Source organism: Sebastes umbrosus, chromosome 3 (assembly GCF_015220745.1).
Source record: "Sebastes umbrosus isolate fSebUmb1 chromosome 3, fSebUmb1.pri, whole genome shotgun sequence".
NCBI lineage: Eukaryota > Metazoa > Chordata > Actinopteri > Perciformes > Sebastidae > Sebastes > Sebastes umbrosus.
This window is the reverse complement of record NC_051271.1, coordinates 36,053,614-36,071,022: the sequence shown is the minus strand read 5'-3', so window position 1 is coordinate 36,071,022 and position 17,409 is coordinate 36,053,614. Positions and strand designations below refer to the sequence as shown.

Genomic DNA, 17,409 nt, shown 5'->3' with positions numbered 1-17,409 from the left:
TTTAGAAAAAACTCTCTTGATACAAGCACAAATGATGACATCAATTTGATGTGTAGGCTATGTCTCGGCCACTGACGAAATGTAGGCAAAACTACCCACCACCACTACAACCACAATAACATAACTGTGTGTGATTCACTATTAAGTCGAACATTTTAGCTACTTGCCTTCATTTGGAAAGTCTAGCGGGCAGTCTGTAATCATGATGGATGAAACTCACATATTGTTGTTGCAAGGATCTAATGAGGACGGCTTTACTCAATCCCATTATTTTGTGTGTTAATATGATTTTCGTAACATCAGTGGATGACATCGCTCTTAGGGTTTAATGGAGTTAAAGCAGTTGTATGTGCTCTAGTGTAGCTATTCTCAACCGGTGGGTTCTGGCCCAAAATTTCAAAAATGTTGGGCACCCTGGACTTGAGGAAGGTGAGCTAATAACAAGCTAGAGATTGTGCTCAATAGAATAATTCCATTAGTTCCAAAAGGGCAAAACCTTTGGTCCCTTTTGCCTTGTTTACTAATACAATGCTTTTCTGAATGAGCTTGTATCTACAACAGAATATAATAAACTGTTAAATAATAATAATAATACATAATAAATCAGCCTGTCATACTACTACCTAGTGTATTTAGGTTCAACATGGTCCTCACTCTTCAGGCCTAACAAATGATAACAAAATCTTATATGCCAACAGCACAACCAAGAAAATGAATTGGGACTTATTTCTTTCATGTAGTGCAAGCCGAGTTCACCGTTTCAGTACCACAACAAACATTTAAACATCAGGGGATAAAGTACGCTGACCTTGTCCTCAATTAAGCCATAATGATAGCCAACTGATTATGATTTTGAACATGTAAATTGAATTCTGAACATCACACACCTTAATTACGGCAATGCTGACATTAATATTTTAACAAGTCCTTATTAACGTAATTTTGCCGTTAGGGAATATTTGTTTTCGTTGGTTTTCCACCAGTCCATAGGATCCATGTGGAGGGTTGGGGGCACCTATCATGGCAGTACTGGTTAAGTTCACTAGCTATGTCCGTTTGTGTCCAGGTTGTAATCCTCACCAAACAGGGCTGCGATGGCGGAGACAGCATCTTTTTGTGTTTTTTTTGGCCAACAGCTCAGTTTCGTTTGATTCAATTGCAACTGTTTCTTCCACGCTGTCTGAGCTGTTCGTGAGGAGATGGGATACATTTGCCTGAACAGCCAGTTTAACTTTATCAGTTGTGAACCTCAGGTGTTTGTGTCTCGGATCCAGGAAGGATGCAACCTTGTGAGCGCTGCTGACTTCTGCAGATACAAGTCGCCGCTTCAGTGAAACGGACACGGTGCGCTTGAATGGAGACACTTTGGATGACTCTCCCTGTGTTTCTTTGAGGTGTTTTGACAGAAGAGTTGCTGTAACCGGGTAAACCATGGATATGGACACTCCAGATTCTCTACACAACGCAGTATAGTAACCCATTTCAGTGACTGAAGCACAGGTACGAGCTCCTCCACAACAGTCCAGCTATAGTCAGTGAATTCGAGGGTCTGTGCATCTGACAGTTTGGTGAACCTGGTCTTACAGATATTGCCCATCGTTGCTCAAGTAGTCGATGGAACATGTCGTGAATAGAATTCCACCTTGTTCGGCAGTACTGCACTAATTTGTGCTCAGGCAAGCTCTGAAGTTGTTGCTTTTGTTTCAACACTTGTGTTGTGCTGTGATGAAAATGAGAAACCAGGCGACTGGCAGCTGTTGAAGCATGAATCCGTCATTTATTGCAAGTTGGAGAGTATGTGCAAAACACGGCTGAGAGTCCCATTCCAGATATATTTAAACAAAAAAAAAAAGCAATCATCTTTGAGATGAGGGCCGTCTGCTAGCATCAAACTTGCTTCGTTTGGTGACAAAGCTAGTCATGGATTGTTGATTTGTCGACGGGCCCAGGTTCCCGCCTTCCGCTGGGTGCTTCGCTCTCGAATGACTGTGCATAGTCGTTGTCAACCTTAGATATGCTAGCTTTGCCTGGCAGAGTTTGCTCTGGACCTCATTTTCGTTTATTTCGTTGAAGTAGTTCCACACAGAACTTTTCGACAGCTGTATTAGTCTCTGCATGTTGTTTGTAGCACTAGTAGCATCCAAGTGACAGCGCTGTAGCTAATGTTATTCTGCCCTCATGCAGGAAAAAGCAGAACCGAATGTGCCACACACGTTTTACCGGTGCTGGCAAAAACAAAGGAATATTTACAGTGTATAGGCCTAAATATATTAACCCAAAGAGACCGTGACTTTACTGTCTTTCAGAGGCTCCAGCAGGTTCGTTTTTTTTTAGAGTGAAGCTACAGGTATCATATGAAACTAGAAAGCTTAAGGAATACATTGGTACCGTGTCATGCTAATGTCATGTTTGGAAGGAGGCTAAATAACGTTCCAAAGTTGGGCTAAATTTTAGTGAGGAAAAACTGGCATGGCCATTTTCAAAGGGGTCCCTTAACCTCTGACCTCAAGATATGTGGATGAAATGGGATCTATGGGTACCCACGAGTCTCCCCTTTACAGACATGCCCACTTTATGATAATCACATGCAGTTTGGGGCAAAAAACACGTAGTTTATTTCATCCAGTATAAATGTTTTATTTTTGCCTATTCTAAAATTATGTGTTTGAATATTTCTGCATACTGGGGTCCCTAAACAGTCTTGGATTACATGAATTGGGTATCACTGTAAAGCTGAGACTCTTGTGGATCCAATGAGCCCAACTGTATTCATGTGTGATGATGTTAGTCTTGATAGTAGCCATTTCATTGTAGTGAGACCATTTTTTGAAATTTGACCTCACTCTATAAAATGACCTGTGGTGACCTCCAGGATAATCACAGCCTGATGAAACTTTACAGCCACAAACTATAGACCTAGAGCATTCAGAGGATGGATGGCTTTCCTAGCTAGACTGACAATAAGGGGGTTTCTGAGCAGTTTGCACAACAGAAGTGCTTGCCATCCAATCATTGAGAAATTCAATTCCTGCAGAAATCTCAAAATGTCAAAAGTTTTTGATCCCAAATCACAGCATGTCTTTTTCTATGGTGTTCCTCAAGGTCTTGGTGTCTTAATGTGGTATTTTGGAGGGATTATTGATCATTTTCATCAATTCTCGTGTGGTTAAAGAAATGGCTAAATTTAGCACCAAATCTGTGTAACAAATGGTATCAACCCAAAAATTGCTGCAACAACTTATGAGACATAATAGAGCATGGGGATGGCCATCATATACTTTGATCACAATGTTCTAAACCCTTATACACTTTTATAATTAATTTTAATTAATTCAATAATTTGTGTTTATTTCTGATTTATGACTAGAACAACTTGACACACAATGCTGAGCTGCATCTCAAATTATTCTTCAGGTTCCCAGCTTTCAGATGATGTACACCACTTCTATGTGACATCTACTGTTGACCTGCTATCTCCTGCTAAGACCCCCTGTACCCCCCTAAAAAAGACAAAAACAGGTCTATTTTGGGTCTCAGAAGGTTAAGAAATAACCTTTTTCGATTTTTTTATCATTTAATGACAAGTCAAATATTCGTGACCCATCCCTAATTTCAATTGGGGCGTTAATTATCAGACATGACAGTTGTGTAGTCACCAATATTGATCATCTTTTATCGAAACGTGGTAAGCACTAATGACACCTGCATGTATTTTTCCTGGACCAAGGAAATTAAGAAAAAAGGCAAAGGAAACCACGCCCATCAGTGAGATCTGGTGTATGACTGACAGGTAGAGGCGGCTCTCCAATCGAAAAACCAAATGCTTCTCAAATGAAAATGGTGGTGAATGGAACTGCAAGTCGCTAAAATAAAAGCCCTTCCCAATTGAAGTGTCCACAGAAAGAGTTGTAATCACAATATGTCAACTTAAATGATGCAGTGACACTTTATTTTAAAACCAAATGCATTTAATTGATGAGTAACAGTTTTGTATTAAAAGCTAAATTGTTGTATTTAATTCCCATGAAATTATATTTTATTTAAAAAGTACATATATTTGATTACTATTATATCTCAATACAACCCACTGCTCATATCAAACTGCACATTGCTCTCTGACATATTACAGAAATTTAAAAAAGTATAAAACATTTTTTTTCTATTTCTGTAAGGAGTTGCAGATGTCTCTCTCTTTCGCTCTCTGTGTAGGTGTGTGTGTGTGTGTGTGTGTGTGTGTGTGTGTATGAGAGTGCATATGAACAGCTGGTTTAACACTCAGATTCTGCAACAAGAAAATGGCTTTGAATCAATAGGCAGTTCAAATTATAATTGTAATTAAAACTGACAGCGTTGCCATGGCATGTGTGTGTGTGTGTGTGTGTGTAGCCACTTCACTGTAAGCCCATACCTCTTTACTTAAACCTGCATGTGTGTGTGTGTGTGTGCAGGCACATGTGTGAACATTTGTTTCAAATATTTTCATTGAGCCAAGGATTATTCATTCAGCTCACCTTTGTGTCAATGCTCATTTATAAATATGAAACAGATCATATAAAATATACAGTATTGCGTTTGGAGAACAGTATCAAAGAAAAGCAAACCAAAGGAAAATGAAAAATAATAATATAATTAATAAAATAATTATTTAACTATAGCAAGTTTTGTCTGTAAGCTTTTTGGGCGTTATCTATATTAATAATAATGATTCAAAATGATGTGAAATTGCTTAGTTTCAAGTCAAAAACCTTCAAACTTTGTTGGGGAGGAACCCGAAACCCAATATCTATCTATAATATTTTTATTCACTGTAAGAATGCAGGATGTAATAATGATGCTGATACACACGCCAACATCTGAATAAGGGGAGTACTGACACTTATTATTTTTCCACTTCAAGCACTGAATGAAGTGAAATGAAATGCTAAGTAGGGCTGCTCAATCATGGCAAAAATCCTAATCACGATTATTTTGGTCAATATTGAGATCATGGTTGTTTAAAACAATTATTCTTTGACTTGGGAGACATCATGCGTTAAGAAAGAACATTTTGTACATTTTAAGTTAAATGCATCAATCTGGTGCACTCTGAGAGAAAAATTAAGAAGCTTGAACTATGAAAAAAAAAAGTCACACCCACAAAGCATGGTAAAGGAGACCGGTTGCTGGGTGGGTTGCTGACATTGCTACAGAGGACGTAGCCCCTGGTAGGGATGCACCGATCCAACTTTTTCAGTCTCGATACCGATAGCGATAACCGGGCTTTGGGTTTTGGCCGATACCGAGTACCGCTCTGATACCGGTGTTTAATTAATACTTGTATGCCTCACTGTGTGGAGGAGACTGTGATCATTCTTTTATGTGTAAGGCGACATCAGGCTGGACTCAAACATTGCTTTTCTAAATTTGTTAAATAAATTGTGACCAATAAATACATAGATATAAATGTATTTAATAGTTTATTATTAAAATGATAAATCGTAAACCACCAACTTGGCAAAAAATCTTCAAAATTAACAGGAATTGCAAGTCAAGTGTAAACCTTTTTTTTAATGCAGCAACAAATTGGTCAAAACGGTGCAAAAGCTCATGGTCGAGCCGCGGGCCACCTTCTGCCTGGGAAAGGGGCACGCTTGATTTATAGTATAACACAGAAGCATCATTGCGAAACAGAATGTGGCACAATAATCGTTTTATCCCAATTCTCTTGTTTTCGTAACCGAAATCGTTATTGAAAATAACATTTGATGAATCGTCCAGCCCTAGCACACCAGGAAAACCAAAACAATATACTGACAGTTAAGTTACTTGTTAAGTCTTAGTCCAGATGAATGTCTATGGTATCATTAAGAGCAGAAGACTTTTTCACTCTGAGCAAATTTTACGACAATCTGCGCATTGGATTTTGATCTTTGTTAGGGATGTTAATAATTAACCGTTTAACCGTTAACTGACTTTAAGCATTTTAACCGAATAACGCTATCGGTTAAAACGGTTAAAAGAAATATTAATAGTTAATTAAAAAGCTGAGCAAAACTCAGAGGAGCGGCTCGTCACTTTAAGGAGAAAAGCTGGTCCAACTTAAGAGAGTCTGAGCCGGAGTTACAGATACAGGAAGTTGATCCGGGTCTTGAGCTCGCTTGAGCGGAGGAGTTGTAGCCTCGTAGCATTAATTCACTGACAAATAAACTGTATACACACACTGTCTGCTACAGTTATGTTCACAGCTAGAACGCCACCGACAACCCCACATTCAACGCCGCCACACACACTCGGTCTGTCGGAAACTCGCTATCGTTACGCCGGGCAGACGGAGTATCGTTACGCCAGGCAGACACACAGCTGACAACCTGCTAAACTAAACTAAATGTGCGGTGGAGACTTTTAGTGGGAAAGTGGTTACATGTCCGTGACACTACACAAAGCACTACAGACTGGCTGCTACAGTAACTCTCCCGGACGGGTGAACTTGGGACTCAGTTGTCTGTTGTGCTCCATACACTGCAGCTGAAGCACCGCTGCATGCAAGACACAAATCTTGTCTGTTAACGGTTAATAATCAATTAACTGTGTGTCAAAATTAGCATCCCTAATCTTTGTGATATATTAGATGACATTTTGGCCTGATCAATGATACTCAAAAACATCATGTCTCATCCACTGGGGACCGTGCTCATCCACACAAACTTCCTAGAAATCCAGCCACTAACTTTCTTGTTATGTGAGAGGTGAGACGGAAGAGGGGAGAGCTATTTCCAGGTCCTGTGATCATTTCTGACTGATTGCTTGTGTCCATGTGAGTCACTAAGTGTTTACTTGTCGTAAGACATTTAAAGTCTGAAGCTGTTTCGAGCCGTAAACATTTCATGCAGCAGTGAATGACATCAGCGGTTGTTGTTGTTTGAGATAGCATGCTGCGGTTACACATTGGCAGTCCCGGTGTAAACTGTGTCGGTGTGTGTGTTTGTGTCTCGGGGCAGACACACGATCAAACACTCGATTGTTAAACAAACACACAGCCGTGATGAATTTTTAACTCTAACACACACACAGAAAAAGCAAGGAAAACACAAACTACTGACTCTTGATGGGACCACCAAGCTAGTGGTTTGTTTGGCAAAGAAAAACTGTGGTTACTGACTTCACATGCTTTTGCAACATGCACGCACAAACACACACAAACACACACACTCCTCAGTATAACAAATATATAAGTATAAATTCACTTCTGGAAATTTATAAGGCGATAAATCAACTGTGTCGATTTGTGCAAAATTTGCAAAATTTGATGGCAAATCGAAAATTTGCTCCAAGGTTTTCAGAGTTTAGAAGCTCCACGAGACCGCGAGCAGACCAACCTCGCCAACCTCCCTCTGGTTCTCTGGCGGAGGAGCAGAACACAGTGGGGCTTGCTGGAGGCTGCTTATAGCGGCTCTGGGATAGAGCCAGGCAGCTGAGAGTCACGCAAGGGCCCGTAGGTAGAGCATGTTGGAGAACCAGAGGGAGTTTCTGCTAGAGGCTGTCCTCCAGTGTCCAAGCACCCCTGGTTGTGGAGCCTCCAATATGCTTTGCAGGCCCTGCCTCTTCTCCCACCAGGTATAACAAAACATATATGAAGAGTTTATTTTAGACTTAGTTTTAATAATAATAATAATTTTGCCAAGACAATTGGTAGCCTAAATATGTAAATATGTAATAATTACACTTATTATCACCTCCACCAAGGCCGAAGGCCTAGGAAGGAGGTTATGTTTTCACCGGCGTTGGTTTGTTGGTTTGTTTGTTTGTCTGTCTGTTAGCAGGATTACTCCAAAAGTTCGCTATGGATTTGAATGCATTTTTTTGGAGGGGTGGGGTGTGGCACAATGAACAATCCATTAGATTATGGTGGCGATCCGGATCATGATTCGGATTCAGGATTTTTTTTTAAGGATTCCGATCAGCCTGAGCTTTAAGACCACAGGGTATAACACATGCGCAGTGTAGCTGATGATGCGTGACCCCGCCTCCTTCCTTCTTCGAGCAGAGATATACGTGTGTGGATGTGTGTGCGGGAGCTGCTGGCCGTCCGCGGTGAGAAAGAAAAAAAGCGGTAGATGACGGGATGAGAGACAACATAGTGTAACGTTATACAGACATAACAAGGCTGCTGAATGAGAGAGGCATCCGCCAATACGTTACACGGAAACACATTGTGTTAATAACAAGCCGACCACCTCACGGTACCGCCAGCTGTGAGCTGTGATCTATTTTGAAAGTCACGCACCTTGGCGGAGGTATGCGCTCTCCGAGTGCCATTCTAGTTATAGTTATTTTCATTATTAATAAAACTTTCACAGGACCTAGACATAGGAAGTGGAATGGAGTGAAGTCATGGCCAAATTCAGCCAGGTGGCGATAAAAGGACCACCTATTCTTTATTGGATATGGATTTGCGGGTGGAGTCTGATCTGTCTCAACCACTCATTCCATTAGATATTTCATTCCACGATGGAGCTGTTGGTCACTCCAGAGAGAGGACTGAGATTGTTAAGGAAGCGGCTGACACTGAAGATACACTACAAGCAACTTGGAGGAGAAATCACCTCCAAAGTACAATGACAACTTAATTAACGCTAGGACCGCCAGGTTGGGCGCTGATGGGCCATTAACGCTTCATCAGTCTCCATGTCTTTAGCGCATTGTGACGATTCCGGATGTGCCGCTGTGTTTCCATAGCGCAGCAATGACATCAGTCGATACACAGCTCCCACACACCATACACAGCCAGATAGTTAATCGAAAATCATTAAACATACATAAAAGTGGTATACTCTTAGCAGTGTAAAATGTGCTATTTTCATATGATATTTATTTTTAGAAACAGTATTTTCAGGCTGCCACCTGATGCAGTTATAGTCCAATGACGGAGCAAAAGTACCGTAACATATGGAACAAAATGTTTTTAAAAGGCTAAATGCCAACAAATATGGAATAAAGCAGACTATTTTGTTAGATAAAAACATGTTGAGAAATAATTACATCTATCTTTTTATGCAAATTTAGACTTTTGGACTGAAGACTGAGACTATTACAGAGACGAGGAGCGCCACATCGCTCGCTGTGAGAGAGAGAGGGAGAGAAGGTGGACTATTGCACGCAATGTTTCTGTAAGTTATTAATAATAATAATAAGAATTTGAATGTCAATGTTATGAATGGAGCTTCAAACTATTCGGTACAGCCAGAAATAGGTTACAGTGTTGAGGTTATGTCGAAGATGTCGCAGAAGATATCTGCGAAATGAGCACGCTAACCAGTTAGCCTCGGCCCATCCTGTCTTGTTACACCACTTGTATCTCTAGAGGTGATAGTGATTCACTGTAGTGTCCAGTCTGCCCTCAGTCCAACATGAGAGGACAAAGAGGTAGAGCTGCCCCCGGCTTGTCAATCACGTTGAAGGTACACGGTCCATTTTTGTAAGTTTTGATAGTTTATTGGATGGAATCCAAAGTGGCTGAATCAAGAAAACAACTCGTGTTTTTGTTTTGTCCTCCCTGCCACCAGGAGACTACTGTGCTTCGGAGGCCGCGGCTTCGGGAGACAGACTTTCAGTTGGCGGTTGGCTATAGCAACTTTTATTCAGCCAGAGCAAACCCCGGCGCCGGGAGTCACAGCCGGGTCTAATGCTGGGTCTAACCTGTGTAATGGTTGCAACAGAAAATTTGCTGATCCAGCGGGAAGTTGGGGCAGTCCGGGATCGGACCCCTGATGCTGGGGCTTCGCTGGCTGAATTTGAGTCTGGAACAGATGAAAATGTTGAAATGTGTAAGAGGCTAAAAGGAAAATAATAGCATATCATATTATGTTATGTTTATTGTTTGTCACATTATTTGATCATGTCATCAGTTAATATCTTATCATGGCATCTGCCTCATAAGTTACCCTGTCTACTTTGGACAAGTTAGTTTATAATATAATATAATATAATATATGTCAAATAAACAGTCAACAATAAAATGTGATCGTTATGTCTCAATGGAACTAAAGTTACAATAACGACACCAGTAGGCAGAATCATAAAACCTTACATATATATTTATTACAATGTCCTATATGGTTAATATAATGTCTCAGGAAGCATGTAGGATTTCCTTTCTTTGATGTGCTGTGTGTTTGGGTGTCTGACAGACCTTTTCCATGTCTGCTGTGTCTGAGCGTTTTACCACCTGTGTTCAGAGTTCCCCTCTAGCAGTGTTTTGCTGGCTCTGCTTCCTTGGAAAATTCTGTTAGTCGGCTGTTTGTGTTAGTTCTGAATTTTGCTGCTAAAAATTAATATGTTTTCTTCCTTTTGACAATGTCAGATAAAATCTCTTTTTTTTTCTCTCTACAAACACGTGAAGAAACCTGCAAGTGTCTTTGAGAAACAAGCATACTTTTCTTGATATGACTGCACTTTTTTGCTTCTTGTTTTTTGATACTGTCACTCGTTATTCCAGAAATATGACAGAAACAGAGGAACTGGGGATGAAACAACTGTGAATATGGGCATAAGAGTTCATTCTTGAGCTTGGAAATTGTTGTTTGACAAAAAACACAACTCAAGGTCCACTTAGTAGTTCCTCCCCAGAGATTTTGATATCTGATGGACTTCATCAGCGGATGGAAATGACAACTTCCATCTTCTTATTAAGACTGTGAGGTGCATTTCAAACCTGTAAATTATACCACTGATGTACAGTATCTTTTTGATTGTAGACAGCTAAACAGTTCAGTTTGAATTTGGGAGCAGCAAGAAATCTTCCAAAAAAAACTAGACAGCAGAGAGAGTGCGTGTGGATGAGAAGCTCAGGCAAACCTCAGACGTAGAGGAACCTGACATCAAGCAGTAGAAAAAATGGTTTTCAGGTTTCAAGCTTTGGGGAGTCTCACAATCACAAATATCACCCGAGCTGTCTGACAGCTGTCTCACTTTTCTTCTGGCTCTCAAGCCTGTTGCTGTCTGCTGTTTTTTTTGTTTTTTTCCAGCTCGTCATCTGTAAATTGTTATTGTTCTAAGTGTAATATTTTAAATGTCCAAGTGTGCTGTCACACCTAACCCCTTGTTGGTGTGGGTCAAATGAACTCTGGCATGTTTGCCTGTTTGGTTGGTTGGTTTGATTTGTTTATGCTTGTGTCAAAGCTGTCAATCAAACTCTGGAGTGGACTAAACAAGTGGTTCTTAACTAGGGGTCCGGGGACCCTCAGGGGTCCTTGAGGGAGTTCCAGGGTGTCCCCAGAATAATGGGGACTAGTTTATTTTCCCAATTTAATTCACTGTAAAAGTGACCCCAATGTCAGTGAGAGTCATAAGAGTGACTATTCTAATGGTTTCACTTCCTCCACTGTTATCTCCTCAACTGTAGTTGACAACTATAGAATTCTGGTCTTGAGAACCACTGGACTAACAACTGAGACCCACCTTTTCAAGCCATCTTGGTCCGGTTTCAGTTGAACTCTGGTGCAATGTGTTTGTAGTGTCAAAGCAGAGCAGCCAAACTACAGGATTTTGTGATGGTAGATGTGATTTTACAGAGCTACAGACAAACTTTTTACATTGGTTGCACTGGTTCCCCTAACTTTTTTTATTACCATAGGCCTACACTAGGGACACTAGGGATGTCACAATACCAGAAATGTAACAGTTGATACCGATACTAGTGCAATTCCACAATTCTCAATACCCAATTCAATACCACGGTAAAGAAAAACAAAAAAAAGTAAAACAATAAATAAAAATACACATGTACTAAATACATGTACTTCAACATATACTCCTTTATTTCCGTTTTCGTTCTGGTTTATGTTAGTAAGTTAAACAGGTCATAATTCCCCCCTCTATTATTTATTTTATAGGGTGTGAAAACATCTTCAATCAACTGAATTTATTCAAATTTCTCATTAAAAACTACATTTTACAAGATTGCATTTGAACACATCATAATAATGTTATAATTTACCTTTGCCTAATACTCATTTTTACTGAATAGAGCCTGCATAATGTAATCATAATGCATCATAATGTAAATCAATGGCACCTCCCGTTAACAAGCTCTTGTCCTGCCGATTTCAACACGGATTTGTTGTTCACAATGTAGCATTACAGTATAGTGAGTCCCAAACAGTGTACCTACGGTAGCGTCAGGTATCAAAATGCTTACATATTAAGTTGGTATAAGAGTAGCGTAATGTAATGTTTACATTGCGAGAGTGTGGTCGAGTGCCTCGGACAGATGACTTCTCATGGCCATTGTAATTTTGTTCTGAAGGCTGAACCCGCGCTCTGCTGCCAAACTGGAGACTGGATTTACCCGACTCTCTGAACGTGTGATTTTTCCCGATCTTACAAGTGCTTCACCGGGAGGAAATGCTTCAGCATGTGCTCCTTCTGGTCTTATGGTCTTTAAAGCAAGAAGCTGTACTTCCTCCTCTTGTCAGGTGGCAGAACAGTCCGATTTAGAGCTGCTGTTTTCTCAATTGTTTGTTTCTTCTTCTTTGACCCAGTGTGGCGGCAGAGAAACACCTTTTTCCCACGTGAAGGGACAGTGTGTGTGTGTGTGTGTGTGTGAAAACACTATTCCAAACACACAGGCAGAAACACACAGAACCATGGGAAACTGAGACAGGACACATACAGAAAGGCAAACACACACACACACACACACACACAGACATAGAGAGAGAGACAGAGGAAACCCAGACAGGACATATTCATGAAGAAAAACAAATCTGTGCAAATAGAAGCACATACACAAAACATGCATATGCATATTGAAACATAAATAAACACATTGTTTCTAGTAGGAAATGGAGTGTGTGTGCGTGCGTGCATGCGTGTGTACGTGTGTGACGGCCTTGCTTGTAGCGAACATATTGTTTCTGTCAGAGTGATTGTGTGGATGTTAAATTGCTGTTTATCATAAATAGTACAATGGCATTTATGGTATTGTATTGAAGCACAGGAAGTGAGATAACATTCACGTACATTAGCCATACATATGTCACAGGAGAAGAATTAGGTGAACTGTGAGCCAAGTCTGAACATTGGACAGTAATGCAGCTAATAAGTGTCCTCTGCCAAATTACTTGTTTTTTTATACTCATTTACATGGACTCTCTCTGGGTGGACAGCAAACGTTAGGGGTGCGACGATTCACTCAGCTCACGATACGATACGATATTGGATTCACGATCTCGATACGATACGATACTGTAACAATAACTTTAACAAAACTTGAATGATGAAAATAGATGACTGAAAAAATTGCCTTTTATTCAAAAGACATAAAATGCAAAACAATGCTGTTGTTTGCCTTATAGTTCCATTTTTTTATGGTATCAGTCCTTACTCCTGTCCTCTGTCCTCAATCAGTCAGTATCAGTCCTTCCTCCTGTCCTCTGCTGATGTCACTCACTGCTGCAGGTAACGTTAGGGCTGGTACGGAGGGGGGGGGGGGGGGGGGGCCTCTGCTTGTGTAAACGGCGGCGGTGGATGACAGACAGCAGATAGAGCCGATTGAAACGTTGCTTTCCTTCATGTTTAACCGTTTCATTGTGTTTATGCTTGTTGAACAGGTGTAATAAGGTATCCTGGCTTTACACTTGCAGAGTTGTATTGCAGTTACTAACAGCATTGCTTATACAGATCGTAATAGAAGTTCAGCGTTTGAAATCACGCTTTCATCACATATCTACTATCACATTATCCTTAGGTTGGTCCAGTTGCTTTGGCGCTTTGTCCACACTGGGAATGTCAGGAGCGCGTCGCGTGGCGGCTGCGTCGCGTGGCGGCTGCGTCGCGTGGCGGCTGCGTCGCGTGGCGGCTGCGTCGCGTGGCGGCTGCGTGATTGACGCGTCGGGTGTTCACACCAGCTGCGTTTCAGCTGCATGTCTGCTGCTGCTGTCAGCCCTTTCTTTCTACATAGAGTTTGCCTTTCATAATGGCCATTTCATTTCATTATAAATATAATTTATATTTATTTTAGACAGAGAAAGGTTAAGAAACGTTTGTAAATTTGTAATATAATCCACAATTAAAACCCTGTACTATATTCATTCATGGAGCTCTCTAAGTCACTGCATGTTCTACAACACTGTCCGGCACATATTTCAGAATAAAGCTGTGTTAACAAATGAAGGAATTCTGTCCACAGAAAAAAACGCTTGAGGGCATTTATTTTGAAATGAAAGCAGGAAGTGTTGATTTAAAAACAAGTCTTTACTTTTTTCATCTCTGTAACATATTCTACAGATGTCTAGACATTGAAACTGTAGTAATGTTGCTGGTATAATGTCAATATACAGTCAATAGATCACTTTCACTGTCTGTTATTGCTGTGAACCGCGCGGCTCGCGTCAAAAATAGGCGAGACCTCGAATCTCTCAAAGAGAAGCAGCTGACACGCAGCTGAGACTTGACTCTGGACTTGTTGGTCTTCATCTAGACTTGATCCGGTACTTGTTGGTCTTAACTCCAGACTGGACTTGGAACATGAGACTTGTGGCTTACATGTGACTTGTAAAATGACGACTTTGTGATGTGTTCCTCATGTACAACAGAGTGTGTTTCTTGGTCAGTCAGTAGTTGTGTAATGATTAATAGTAACCAGTGTTCTCAGTGAAGGTGTCTCTTGTCTCTTTCAGGACTCTTCACCAAAGCCAGACATGGAGCAGAAGTTGCGTTCAGCCTCCAACGTCGATGAACTGATGAGTCTTATCTATCCGTCATACTGGGCCGCTCTGAAGTGCAGATCCAAACTCTCTGCTGCCTCTACAGCCTCTAAGCTCCAGCTTCGGCGGCTGAGGCCGCTGGCTGACACAGAAGAGCCAACATTCGCTGCTGCCTACCTCAACTTGGATCTCCTGAAAAGTATGTTTTCACTTTGTTTTGATATTTGTTTTACAGACTTGGTCATCACAGCAGGGAAAGTGCTGCTTTCGAGGGCTCTTCATAGAATTAACTCACAAAGAGTTGCCTTTGAGATATTAAAGTTTGCTGACAAAAATGTTTGTGTCTGCATTAGTTAGAGCGTCATAGTAGGCAGGCTATAATGACTGTATTTAATTTGATGGTGGACTTGAGCTTTACTTTCCATTTTGATGTCGGACTGATTTGTAAAATGTGGTCGTAGTTAACTCACATAATCCGTTCCTGTTTTGAAACAAAAGGAACATGTTTCACCATGAAATAACACACTGAATTTTCTAAAACAAGAGCATTAATATCAAACACATACCAAATGTTTGGGTATGATACTGTACAACTGCAGCTATTGCCCATTTTGCATCATTGTGTCTACTTATGCATCTACTTATTTGCATTGTGGAAATCGTTCCCCTTTAAATGCATGTAAAAAGGTCGTGCGCGTATTTGCAATTTTCTAAGAAAAGGTGCATTCATGTCAGGAAATAAACTAAATTGATTCAAGAAGGTTAAAAAAGTCATGGTTGTAATTCAGCTTCCTGTGGTTTCACAGAGTTGACCTTAAGGAGCTCATGCTCTGATCCCAACTTAGACTACTCTTATGCTTGCTTATCCTCATGTCAAATCTTGTCAACAGATTTCTCCAGTTGCACGCATGAAGACGTCCCTGACTGGCAACTGACATCCATGACATGAATGCATTAAGCAAAAAATTACCTAACTAGAATGGCACTCGGAGAGCACAGACCTCCGCCAAGCTGCCCGAGTATGATCCCCCCCCCCCCCCCCCCCCCCCCCCCCCCCTCTCCCCCACTCCGTTCAGCTTGCGCCATCATCCAAGTGTATTTTTGTTTATGTTGAGATCAGCTGTACGTAGCGGAGCATCGTAAAACACTTCATTCAAACTGGACAGAATCTCAAAGTACAACTCACCTAAACCGTCGTCGTTACTCTTTCCAACAATCACCAAGTGTGCTTTGGTCGAACTCAACTGTAATTTCACTGAGTTTAATGTGAAAAAACGCCGAAGAAAAACACAGTCGTCCCCCCCTCCCTCCACCCCCCACTCTCTCTCTCTCCCTCTGCAGGCAGAAGGAAAGAGGCAGGGTGACGCGTCATCAGTAAAGCATCATCAGTTACACTGCGCATGTCCTAAAGCCTGTGGTGTTAATGCACAGGCTGACCGGAGTTATTAAAAAAAATTCCCGAAGCCGGATCATGAGCCGGCTTGCCACCAAAATTGAATGGATTGTTCATTGTGCCAAACCCCACCCCTCCAAAAAGTTTCATTTAAAGCCATCACAGACTTTTGGAGTAATCTTCCAAACGGACAAACCAACAAACCAACGCCTGTGAAAACATAACCTCCTTCCTAGGCCTGAGATGACCCAATAATAGCAGTAAAGAGCATCTATTATTGAGCTGGTGTCCATCTAACAACATTGGTGGTAATAAGTGGCAAAATGTGACTCTAGGCCCAATTCTTATTAGCTCCGTTTTGCTCTCCACAAAGTGTAATCATATTTTCTATTAACAGTTTGCTGGGAGGGTATTTTTCTGCCTCCACATGCAGGGATTACATGGAAACATGTTATAATAGGAAGAATCCATTTACCAAACTATACTAACATCAGCCGTGACCGATCACATTGGCTCCACCTTGATGTACTGACAGTTTGGTAATGACCGCAGACCTGAGATTAAACATGTGAAATCCCTGTTGACCACAGTTCTGACTTGGCAACATTTCAATATACAAATTTAGAGACCACATGTTATGATATGTAATATACGTGTGTCTTTTTGCCTTTGTGCATTTGCCATCCATGTGTACAGCAGCTGAGAAAAAAAACAAAAAAACACCTGTTGCATGGCCGTGGTGGTGGTCTGATTTTCTGTGTGTATGCAGGTATAGAGTCAGAGTGGAGGAAGACTCAGTGCATGCCCAGGGAAGTGTGTGTCGACGTGGGCAGGGAGTTCGGGGCTCCTACCAACATCTTCTATAAACCACCCTGTGTGTCCGTCTACAGATGTGGAGGATGCTGCCACTCTGAAGACAAACAATGCAGGAATATCTCCACTGGTTACGTCAGCAAAACTGTAAGCACATTCTTCTTCTTCTTCTTCTCTTCTTTTTATTATGTGCTCAAATATGGATCTGTGTATATGGAATCACTGATGATTGAAGATTGGAATACCCAAAATGTCATAAGAAAGTGTGTGGCTCAAAGGTTTAGCTGCATTTTTATTATCTTTACCAAAACTAGCAGTGGTGTAATTAATAACTGATAGAATGGGGATATCCAACTATTACCTCCGCCAAGGCCAAAGGCCTGGAAGGAGGTTATGTTTTTACTGGCGTTGGTTTGTCTGTCTGTCTGTCTGTTAGCAGGATTACTCCAAAAGTTCGCAATGGATTTGAATGACATTTTTTGGAGGGGTGGGGTGTGGCACAATGAACAATCCATTAGA

At 41.0% G+C, this 17,409-nt stretch overlaps 1 protein-coding gene across 2 annotated transcripts in view; it reads left to right on the top strand.

Annotated features, from left to right (window-relative positions):
- Window positions 1-17,409, top strand: part of vegfc (vascular endothelial growth factor c) — a 60,466-nt gene that overhangs the window by 8,611 nt on the left and 34,446 nt on the right. The window contains exons 2-4 of one of the 2 annotated variants that reach the window (XM_037765311.1): window positions 9,043-9,146; window positions 14,658-14,883; window positions 16,847-17,037. In XM_037765311.1, coding sequence (XP_037621239.1) covers window positions 14,679-14,883; window positions 16,847-17,037 — 396 coding nt within the window. In that variant the 5' untranslated portion in view covers window positions 9,043-9,146; window positions 14,658-14,678. The remainder of the gene's footprint in view (window positions 1-9,042; window positions 9,147-14,657; window positions 14,884-16,846; window positions 17,038-17,409) is intronic. The other variant, XM_037765310.1, reaches the window with a different exon arrangement.